The 11,730-nt window shown below is 51.3% G+C and overlaps 2 protein-coding genes across 2 annotated transcripts; one reads left to right on the forward strand and one right to left on the reverse strand.

Moving 5' to 3' along the window:
• Positions 1–4,087: 4,087 nt before the first annotated feature.
• Positions 4,088–5,584, reverse strand: T069G_02615 (uncharacterized protein; the record flags this gene model as incomplete). Its single annotated transcript, XM_056169825.1, has 1 exon — positions 4,088–5,584. The coding sequence occupies one exon, from the start codon at positions 5,582–5,584 to the stop codon at positions 4,088–4,090; it is 1,497 nt and encodes a 498-aa protein (XP_056030717.1).
• Positions 5,585–7,298: 1,714 nt separating this feature from the next.
• Positions 7,299–10,274, forward strand: T069G_02616 (AAA domain-containing protein; the record flags this gene model as incomplete). The annotated part of the gene is made up of 1 exon (XM_056169826.1): positions 7,299–10,274. The coding sequence occupies one exon, from the start codon at positions 7,299–7,301 to the stop codon at positions 10,272–10,274; it is 2,976 nt and encodes a 991-aa protein (XP_056030718.1).
• Between the last annotated feature and the right edge of the window lie 1,456 nt (positions 10,275–11,730).

Consider the following 11,730-nt stretch of genomic DNA (forward strand, 5'->3'; position numbering starts at 1 on the left):
CGAGTACTCGCATGGGCGGGCTCCACCGCTTGGCGATGATGCTGGGCTGTCTGTGCTGCTGCGTTGTCTAGCAGAGTTACAGTTGCAGTGCAGTGCAGTGCAGGATTTTCTTCCAATCTCTTTTCCCTTGGCCCTTTGCCCTATTCCCTCCACTCATTCGTCCATACATGTAGGGGGGATGGACTCCATACCTGTCTGTCTGTCTCTGCGCAGACTAGCCCAAAGCACGCGCATATCGACATCGGCCACTGCAGCAAGCCAGACAGTAGGTGATTGTGCAGATGCCGTCCCTCAGGTACCGGTACAAGTCTGACCCGTGGCCGCTGGGTGGATACGCGGCCTGTCAAGAGGTACCGAGTACAGCCACCTGCATGGCCATGTACCCATACTTGGAGCATGTGGATGGATCAAATCAACGCCTTCACACGAGATGCCGCAAGGGAGAGGAGTCGTCTGCATGCACCAGGACAGGACTAGCGCCCGTGGCATTTTCGTAATGTACCCAAAGTTCTCCGTGCGAAGTCCATTCCACGGCAAGTGGGATATCAGCAATGAGTCCAGCCTGTTCTCCGTACCAAATACTATCCCGTACTGTACTTATATGCTGTGCTCTCACCTCCCGTCTACCTACCATGGACGTTCAATTTCAACCTCCTGCAATGCTCGGGAAGAGGCCGACATGCCATCTGCAATCGACCTTGACGGCGGGACCCTCCCTAACCGCTCCAATCCATACCAGCGCAGTTACAGTAATGTCCCTCCAGGCCCGGGTTATACTATAACAAGGCATCAAATTTCGATCTCGATGCTCAGTGGCATCAACAAGGCCAAGCGACGCAAGGCGCGCAAGCTGAGCCTCCATGGCGAAATAAGCCCCTAGCGCCCCTCGGCCTGTACACGCGCGAGCTGGCATTTGCCTTTTTGTGGCTCAGTTGCAAAGGCGCCAAGATTCACCGTGCAACTCCAGCCGGCCAGCCGAATACCGAGAAGCACTGATCAGATATTGGCATTGAATGGATGGATCCTGATGGATGAGCCCAGCAGCTACGAGCGGATATGAGCAGCTACGGGAAGCTTCGAGCAGCTACGGGCGCCTACGACTAATATGTTGAGCAAGTTTTACCAGAGTCGAGGCGAGCAAAAGGTGCCACGTGAAGTGTTGAAGGCGGCCGCTTATCGTTTGGCCGCTGTCGCCGCAGCGGAATGCCGCACGCCAATGGAATTGGCAGCTCAGTGCTACACACGGTGCTCGTACAGTTTCATCAACGTTTCTGCTCTACTCACCCCTGCTTAGCCGTTGTTGTCTTGGCTGAGCACAGCACAGTCTTTGGTGTCTTCTCAATCATCGCACAGAACAAGACAGTTGCCGTCTGAGACATTGATTGAGACCAGTGCCGCATTCCAGACGTTCTAGCCTCTCAGCCACAGCATCGCCAGGACCTCTGAGTGGCTGCTCGGACTTCAAGTCGACTCCGGTTCCCAGCAATTGGCAGCGCTCTGGTCACTGCAGCATCCTTGCGGTTTTCATCAGCTGCGGCGCCCTCCTGTAATTTTTGCATGTGCAAGTGAGCAACCCGTACAGTGCTCACTGTACAGTATACAGGCAGTTCATTGGCATCCTTGTACGCATTGCGTGTTTCAATTTCATTCATCTCCAGTGTTCTGTGTTACTGCACAGTACGAGTATGCATCACATACCTACTGATGTTGCCAACGTTATGTGGCTCTACCATCCCTTCAAAGGGGAACAATGGCACGGACAATACGGGTCCTAGTTTTAATCAATAGGCTATTCCCTACCTAACCGCGATGCAATCCGAAATCCCGACCGAAATCCCAATCCTGGGAGCTCTAACATCCATTCGCTCATTCACTCTCACTCATTCACTCACTTGTGGCACTTTGAACCCGGCACGGCGTATCTGTCAGCGACTTGCGTGTGTCACTTATTCGTACCGGGGCCAATCACAGCCACCTCGGAGCCAGCGCCGTCGCAACCTCATGGCCTCTAGCACAACGTCCCGCTCCCCCCAACGGCCGTCGACTTCATATCGCCGCTCGGCTAACACAAGCTCAAAGCACACACGAGGGGCAACAGCCATCACTCCTGACATGTTACCTATCATCTTCTGACTAAGCCCACGTTTTCCAAGGCTCTCAGCCTCTCCATCCCTCCCTTGAGTCTGCTCGCTACCGTTACCGAGCTTTGTCGATTCATGTACCCTCACAAAAGAGTCTGGCGCTCCCTTCTTCGCTTTGATAGCCTGCCAGACTAGTCCTGATACATGTTGGCAGGCTGTCTCCCGTGCATATTCCCCGCCTCCCGCGAGCGGGTCGATCGATATTGGCTGCATTGAATAGGATTCCTCACCCAGCCCGTGTGAGCAGGGAGTTTGTGCACGAGGTCGTAAAGCTTGCTCCGGCCGGCAGTCCTTTGCACATCTTGCGTGCCCATCACCGCGGAAGCGACATCTGCAGGATCAGATCCCATGCTAGCTACGTTCAAATTACTGGACTTGGTGGGAGATATGAGGTAGTGCCTGATAGTTGGGTAGCAGCGAGCACTACAGTACTTGCAGAGAGCACTCGCACATGTGCTTGGCGGAGATGTCATCGAGTCATACTCTCTGCTAACAAGATTAGCCATTCCCAATAGGCATCAAATTCTAGCCATGCCTACCGGCTAGGTGGTAGTCACCGAGATAGTAGCAGTACTATGACCTCAGAGCAGGACGTAGGTAACACTCTTTACGGAGCATGTTCAATTTAAATCGGCGCGGAACACGATCCGCGGCATGGATCGACAAGAGCTATAGCAGTAGACGAGCTGTCAGAACCGAAGTGTTGACACAAAATCACATGGCTTTTTGTCTCTCCTACCTACTGTAAGGGGGGTTTTCTGATATGCTACGTACCAATCTCTTTAGTATTAGTCGTTTATGCGACCAGTTCGAAAATCCGCGGGGCTGAGTTTAAGTTTAATTAAGTCTTGCCGCTTCAATGCCCCCATTGTTCTGGACTACCTCTATGAACGTTGCTTTTGTGAGGTTTCACATGACGAAAGATTACTTAACTGCTAGGGTGCTTTTTGATGGAGAAAATGAGAAGAAGCAAGGGGAAAGGGGGGAAGAGAAAACGAAACGACAAGAAACGAAACAAAGAGACTTTCTAGATGACGTTTCATGTCTATGCCATCAGCCTCAGATTAAGAACGTAATGACCTACATAAAACCTGGTGACTGCTATGCTCTGAGTCTATCCTTTTGGGCCAAATTCTACTAGTCGAGAAAATATAGGAAAGCTCTGATCTTTGTTCCCATAAGTAGACCAAGACGTAATCGTTGAATATCTGCGGATTGCACCCGTCGAATGTTATACTTGTAGAAAGGACAACATCAATGTGTAGCTACACGAAGGCGGTAAGCATCGACGAGGAGCTTATATACGTCGGCTTCTGGGCGGTTGTGAAGCCATGTACCTTCGTCTAGGCGAGTGAAGGGTAAGCTGATACAGTTGCAAAAATAGACATGCAAAGAGTATTGAGCAACGGCAAAGAGGTGTTACATGTCTTCAGCTACCGACTCTAAAGATTTTCGTCCTCATCTATTCCAAGAAACCTTCATTCGTTCATTGTAGCACACGACAGGCAAACAAAGCATTTAAACAGCTATCACCTTTACACAATCACGAAGCAACATTCTTTGGGTGTACAGTCTTTTATTTCTTTCAAGATACCAAACACTCAATTATTGATGATGGATTTTTTAGATGCTTATAGGCTTATCAAGTACAAAAAATCTCGTCAGTCGTGAACAAAATATGCGGGGGTATGAATTTCCTTCTTTCCTCAATCCTGCGCTCCTGGCCCAAGTCATTGGATATATGTGTGCAATAAAAAAAAGTGAAAAAAGATGAATAGGCCATGTTTTGAGAAAAACGAGAAGAAAATCACGGCGACATGATCAAGGTGCCCTTCCTGGGACAGCCCCAGCAAATTATCTAACAGTAGAAGCGTGAAAAAAAGGGGGGAAAGAGAAAAAAAAAAAGAGTTAATGTATGAACTGCTTGTTACTCCCATCCAACCAGATTACCAGATATCCTCAGAGCTCTTGACCATCTCCAATGTAGGCGTCTTGGGAACCATTCGCTTCATGCGCTTGCGATCTTCCTTAGTAACCAATCCAGGGGTGATTGGGACGCAAGGAGTGTACGGCTGATACGGAGAGTACGGCACTGCGGTTCCGGTAAACGGAGTCATGCCGCCACCTGGTGATAGAGGGCCGGTTCTCTCAAAGACTGTCTGCTTGGTCGTCTGAGCAGTGACGAAAGGCGAGCCCAGCTGCTCTTCGTAGGCACGAAGGGGCAAGGCTCCACCGGTTCGGACCGCAGACGGCGGGTTAGGGCGGGAGAAGGAGGCACCGGGCCGGGGTGAAGACGGCAGCGAAGGAAACGTGCTTCCGGGCTTGGGAGATGATGGAAGACCAACCAAGGGAGCCTGAGAGCTTTCCGTAGTGGCTGAATCGGGCTCTCTCTCGCCATACGGTAGCGTAGTCCTCGATCGATTGGCGCGGCCGAAAGCATCTCCAATGCGCTCGTCGATGGTTTGAATGCTTTCGGGAGACATATCGGGGGTGATGGGAGCACCCGACACCCTGCCGTTGGAGCCACCAAAGGGAATTTGGTCCGTCGGGATCGGAGGCGGAGGCGCGGGAGCGTAATGCCTTGGAGGAATGGCGCTCATCTCGCGAGATTCATGCTGAGGGAAAGTTCCCGACATGGGCGTCATGATGGGGGACGAGATGTTGATGCCCTTGGCCGCCTTCTTCTTCGGCGAGAGGAGCGAGGAAAAGAGAGCCGAAGTCTTTGACTGGGACTTCTCTTCTTTAGCCGCAGCCAGGTTCAACCCGGCAGGCTTAGCCTTGTTCTTCTTTGACAGAAGACCGGTCTTTGATGTAGCCGAGTCGCGCTGAGGGTTCGGAGAGGCAACTGGAGACTCGAGAATGATGCCCTTTTGCTTGGCCTCCTCATGCTCCATGACATATTTGTACATTTCTTCAAGCTGTTGTTGCGCCATGGCTCTGTCTGCTGCAACGACGTTTTGGTCTACAAGTGGTGAGACTCCAAGAGTAGAAGGAATGGCAGACGAAGAGGGCGATGGTAAGATGTATGATGCGGGGTGCGCCTTGGGATCGAAGATGCGGGCGCTATATGGACCAGAGTGATAGTACTCGGACTTGGGGATGATCAGAGGAGGAACAACGTGGCCCTCGGGTTGAGCTGCGAAATCGAACTGCTGCTGCTGCTGCTGGAACTGCTGAAACTTTGGGTCTACCGGAAGTTGAAGAACGTAGCTGGGGATATCGTTCCCACTGAGATGTTCTCTTCGTCGTCTAGAAAGCGAAAGCAAGAGGATGGCGACCAGCACCAAGGAGACTCCGTATGCCGCAATGATACCGCCGATCTGCGCGGGTAGATATTTGGTGTCGCGGATCGGATTAGCAGAGGCAAGAGAAGGCCACAGAAGCACAGAGGTCAAGAGGGCGAGGGATGATGATGGTGGACGAGGACGAGTTCCAAAAAGCATGATGGAGACCGGCCTTGCTCTTATGAAGGCGATCGCTGCGTGATGGAACCTCCTGGCGTTGAAATGCGAAACATGACCCAAGAGAGATGTGACATGAGTGAGGAGAAATATGCGGCATGTAAAGGGTATTTAGACTGATAGAGTCGTCACAGCGGCTGGCGATGCTGGCCGGAGCAACTTTGGCGCTGGGCCGTGGGGCCGGGCGAGGATTGACCTGGGACTCCCCAGCTTGCCGGGCTGTGACTGGCTGGGTGATGCATTCTGGCGGTTACATGGCGTCGACGAGCTCAAGGCACAGAGAGCAAGAGGAGAGGCCATCTCGAGCCTGTGGTTGGGCGGAAGATGGTGGTTAAGCGCCGACCTGCTCTGTGACGGGCGCCACCGGCTGCTGATTGGCCGGCTGGAAGAGTCGATGCAAGGCACTAAAGCTTTGCTCCCTGCAGCGCCCCGCCAGCCCACAGGGGAGGGGAGAGCCCTGAGTGATTGGAACTGGGTCTACTGTAATCATTGAAGGCAATCAATTCCACGATGCCGGACCTCGATTCAACCAAGCCACAGCCAACGTGCATGTTCGGCTATTTAGCTCAACAGTATAACGACAAGTGCTGTAGTATTATCAAAATCTCTTCTGTCTTCTTTTCTTTGTTGATTTCTCTCATATTCAACAACATCGCTTACGGTATCATCCCCCTCATCACAGGCGATGATATGCAAGGCGGGCACCCGACGCTAATAAGGTGAGAAATTCCTGCTAGCAATAGCCGCCGGCGCCGGTGCTCGCACAAGCAGGACATCGGGACTCACCCCTGCTTCTCTGCAGTGACACCCGCGACGATTCGTCCAAATGCCTCCCCAATTAGAGATGAGGGCTGCTTAGAATAGCAGCGATAGCACCGCTCCCCCCATCAGCCACTCCTGCTAGTGGTGATGGGCGCCCTGAACTCCAAAGCCCGGGTCACCCAGATTCGACCAACGAGGTGCCCGTCCTGTATGTCTCGTCACATCGCCAGGCACACCGCCGGAGCGGATACCGGGTGCCTCTTCCTCTTGGGCATGGCTGAATTGCTGAATTGTCGTTCTGCGAGTGACTGAAGTGATGATCGACAGATACACCAATCGTGCTGACGGACCTCATCTTTGAACACCCGAGTCACGCCATCTCTGGATTCTGGATTTTGTGACGGCTTCAACTAGTCGTGTGATGTGAAGGCATTTCTTATCACGCATTCTATCACTCATCACCCATCACAGATAGCACAGATGGGCGCGTCTAACATTCACAATCACGAAGGATCATCGATGGACTCTCTCTTTCTTCCATTCTCCCATTCCTCCATTCTCAAGTCTCAAGTCTCAAATCTCAAATTTCGAAATGGCTAAAATGATAAAAATGGGTGCTGCTTCAAAGCCGTCACTAATTCCAGTTCCTATATGCTTACTAAGGCGTATCAATATGATCACATGACTTCGCGATGCCGTGTTTCTTGTTGGTTGCGCCGACGCGTTTGGACAACGGCGTCCAGTATGGGCGAGGTTGATACGATGAGGCAAAAATCACAATGATTTGTTGAATTGAATGTGCTTCTTATCTGTCTGTTGTATTGGAAACTCAATCATCATCATTTGCTTGGATCCGCGGTATCAGCTCTCGATGCCTAATCTCTGCTTCCTTTTTTAATCACACACTTGGCCCGCTGTCGCCTTAACCACCACCATGACAGCGGCCCAGGCTGAAAATCCAATCCTGAAATCACTGAATGCGGCCCAGCGCCGTGCCGTTACTTCCAATGCGTCGACAGTCGCTATCCTAGCCGGCCCCGGCAGTGGCAAGACGCACACTCTAACATCACGCGTCGTGTGGTTGGTTCAGCAAACCGGCTACCAACCGTCAGACATCGTCGTTGCAACATTTACGGTCAAGGCAGCCCGGGAAATGAAAGAGCGGATTGGAAAGTTCCTTGGTCCAGATTGTGAGAGGAAGATTGTGCTCGGCACTTTTCACTCCATTGCTCGGCGATATCTTAGTGCCTATGGTAGACACATAGGCCTCGACTCCAAGTTTGGCATTGCGGATGATGGCGATTCGAGGGCAGTCATTCAACGTATATGCAAGCGGCATGATTTCAACATTGATCCAGGATACGCAAGGTCATGGATTAGCAAGAAAAAGGCCAAGGGCCATGCAACGGAACCCGCCCCAAACAAGAAGCAGCCTGAGAATCCCTCCTTAAACGAGTGTTACAGGGAGTACCAGGAACACTTGGAACGATCAAATTTATTGGACTACGACGATCTACTAGTGCGCTGTGTCGAGCTTTTGAGGGAATATCCGGCTTGTGTTTCAAACATTCAGGCTGTGCTCATTGATGAGTACCAGGACACAAATGGCATTCAGTATGAGTTGATGAAACTATTTGCGCAAGCTCGCCAACGAATAACAATTGTTGGTGACCCTGATCAAAGTATCTATGGCTGGCGATCAGCCGAGATCCGAAATTTGTACCGTCTGCTGCGAGATTATCCCGAAACCGATGAGATATCCCTGGAGGAAAATTATCGGTCATCTCAGTCAATTCTCGACGTCTCATTAACAGTCATTCAACAGGATAAGAAGAGATATCAAAAGGTCCTTCTGCCAGTCCATACAAAAGGTGCAAGACCAGTTTTGCGAAAGCTAAAGAGTTCCGCCGCGGAAGGAGACTGGATTGTCTCAGAGATCAAACGGGTTGTCATGATGTTTGGAGACATGCTCACATATGAAGATGTGGCTATTCTACTGAGGTCTGCCTCTCTCTCTAGACACATAGAGGCGGCATTGGGAAAGGCGGGGTTGGCCTATCGGATGATTGGAGGCCATAAGTTTTATGAACGAAAAGAAATCAAGATTTTGCTAGATTACTTGCGCGCAATCTATCAGCCGGACAATAACGACGCCATTGCCCGAATCATCAACGTTCCCCGTCGAGGGATTGGAGACACGACGATCAAACGACTAATAGAAGAGGCCGAGCAACTGAAAATAAGTCTCTGGTCACTATTGAGAAAGCACTGCCAGGGCAGTCGTAAAGCGACGACAAAGATACTACCGAAGATGGAGCAAAAGCTCAACACCGAGCTGCTTAAAATAATTTCAAATCTTCAAACTCAAGCCCAGCAAATCACAGAGGACTCTCAACATACTCTAGTTGATCTTATTGAGAAGTTACTGTCACAGCTCGATTTTAAGCAATACCTCGAGTCAGAGTATCCCGAAGACCATGAGCAGAGGTGGCAAAACGTTCAGGAATTCCTCAGTTTGGCAAATGATTTTGTACGCGATGCAGCAAATCTCGAGGATGAAATGCTACCTGAGATAGACAACGTCGATCAGGTGAAAGATGACAGCATCTTGGGCCGCTTCTTGGCAAATGTGGCGCTGGCATCAGATGCTCAGAAAAACGACGAAGGGGCAGAGAAAAAGGCAGTGATAACTATATCAACTATTCACGCTGCCAAAGGGCTCGAGTGGCCCATTGTGTTTGTTCCGTCAGTCTATGCCGGCTCCATCCCTCATTCAAGGGCCGAGGACCTGGACGAAGAAAGGCGACTCCTCTATGTGGCCATGACCAGAGCACAAGCGTTGCTTTATCTCAGCTGTCCCTTGTACGGGTCTCAGGGTATGGGCACAAAGGTCGAGCTATCGCCTTTCGTCTCACCATTCGCCTCAACGGCTTTTTCCAAGCAAGGTGCATCGTTTAACAGACCAATCCTAGAGGGGGTTGCAAAAATCCTTGGGAGGACACTCCCCAGCGAGAAAGCAATATTTGCTAAACTTCCAACCATGTTCTCGCCAGAGGACAATCTGTTTCCCGTAGATCCAATCGACACTAGAGATGCGGAGGGCCTAGAAGACTCAGAAGGGTATCGTCCAAAGGGCCCCAAGCGGCAGCGGTTAAACAACCAGGGCTATGGTAATGACGAAGAAGAAGCGGCTGAGGAGCGGCCATGGAAGAAGGAATACAGCACAACCATGGAGCAAGCATCCAACTTTACCATGGCTTCCTTGCCCGGGTTCATGTCGGCTGGAGCGCATCAAAGCGCCCTCTCTGCGGCCGCCGCTGCTGAAGCAGAAAAGTCGGCAGCAGCCAAGAAGGCCGTCAAAATGGGAACGACTCGTCGAAAGGCAGACCAGTCCAGTCTCCTTGGATTTGTAACCACAGCGGCAAAGAAACCAGCGGCTCCAGCTGGCGGGTTCGGCGGTTCAGACGCGTCCATGGCTCGATATCAGCTTGCAACATCTCGATCCGCAGCTAGAATGGCCGCCGAGACGAAGGCGCCTGAGCTCCCAAAGCTACCTGCCGTCGACCCATCGTTGGCGAAGCACAAGCTCGCCAGCGGTAATGCCCTAAACCGGCCCAGCGTCATTAAGAAGGAAGACGATGAAGGCTCCAAGAAGCGGTATCACTGCTTCTCCAGCTCTCCACCAAGACCAGCTGGAGCTGAAGATGTGAAAGAAGAAGAACAGACAACCACACAAGAGGCTTCTGCTCCCGATCGGCCTGCCACAAGCTTTCACAGGACGACGTTTGTTTCTGCCGCTTCCAGGGGCGGCGTAAGGCGTCCGGTGGGCTTGGGTCCGCCGCCGGGACTGGATAGGCTTCGCAAGCCGTTTAAGCCATTGACGATAACGCGGCCCACGAAGCCGCAGTGAATCGTCGAGTTGTATTTGGTTATGTATGGGCATTTTTGGAATGCTCGAGTGTACCTGAATTGATGGGGCGCGTGGAGAGTGTTATTGTGGCGTTGGGGCATAATGGCAAACCTTACGAATAAGCATAACGGCTGACGGACGATGGCGGGAGTAAAGGTGGCGTAAAACATGGGAGCGGGCTACGTATATAAAGACTGTGATGAACTGAATGAAATAGAGCATCGGCATCAAATCAATCCATTAAAACAATAGACTCATCATCGAACGCAAAAAACTCAATTACTCATTATTGTTATTTTTTGAAGAGAATAAACAAAAAGCACATCATGTTCTCTACCGTCGTGTCGCAAGCCACCCGAGCTGCCTTTTCCACTTCGGCACGCACCCTCAAGCCGGCAGACGCGAGCATCTCTGCGTCTGCACGAAGCTGGAGGAATTTATCGCCTCAATCTCGCCGGTACATTGCATATGGAATTGCGACGTGCTTGGCTGTGGACGGATATCTTGTGTACAACTATGCGCCTTGGATCATGGGTTTGGAGAAGAAGGATTAGACAACAGCAAGTTTGTGGTGGTGTAGTGTAGGGTATGAGCAAAGGGTCTACTATGAGGATTGGCAGAACCTATCGTTGGTTATACAATAAGTCGGATACTGTGATACTGTTGAGAAGAGAATACCTAACACATCGATTAATGCAATTTTGATCCTGTCTCCTCTGTTTCTCTACCAGCTCAGGCACCAAGGCGTCGTTAGTCGGAAAAGCTCTCCATTGGTTTCTTTGAAATGGTACATGTCACTGCAGATGAGCCCTCACAACCCAAGTACGCGCCCCATCTCAGCTTAGGCTCTTGCACAAGCCAAATGACAAGGGCTTTTTGTTTTTCTTTCTTTCCGGATACAGAACCGAGGCTCATGCCAGGCGATCGGACATAATACTGTTCAAGGCGGTGATAGAAATGTTGGTGTTGACACCCCCCCGCTCGACTAAGGCATCGCGCCGATTCGTGGGATGGCGGTGATGACGATGCCTCGCCTTGCACACTGGCCAAGACAACGGGCGGTATTGGTTGCCTGTACCTGCTTTAGAGATTCACGTCTGACATACGACGCTCACGATGACGTGGTGATCGGTCATTGTATGTATCCGCTGTCTTGGCTCTGTATGTAGATCTTTGACTTGCTCAAGGGGAATCAGATTGGCCGGTTTTACTCCCTGCTCCATCGCCCAAAAATATTTGAAGTCTCGGTAGACACAGTGGATTCGGACTGGCATTTGCCAATGGAGCCCGCGGATGGCGGGTGACCCAGTTCATCTATTCTAGCGGCCCTCCCCGCACTTTTCAACCTTGATCTGGAGAGGGGCTGCCGTCACACAGCTCAGCACACGCAGCACTTTGTTTGGATCTGCCATCCAGACTTGTCTCGCTGCGCGATGTGACGACAATCGGCTGGCCT

This window comes from Trichoderma breve, chromosome 2 (genome assembly GCF_028502605.1).
Source record: "Trichoderma breve strain T069 chromosome 2, whole genome shotgun sequence".
Lineage (NCBI taxonomy): Eukaryota > Fungi > Ascomycota > Sordariomycetes > Hypocreales > Hypocreaceae > Trichoderma > Trichoderma breve.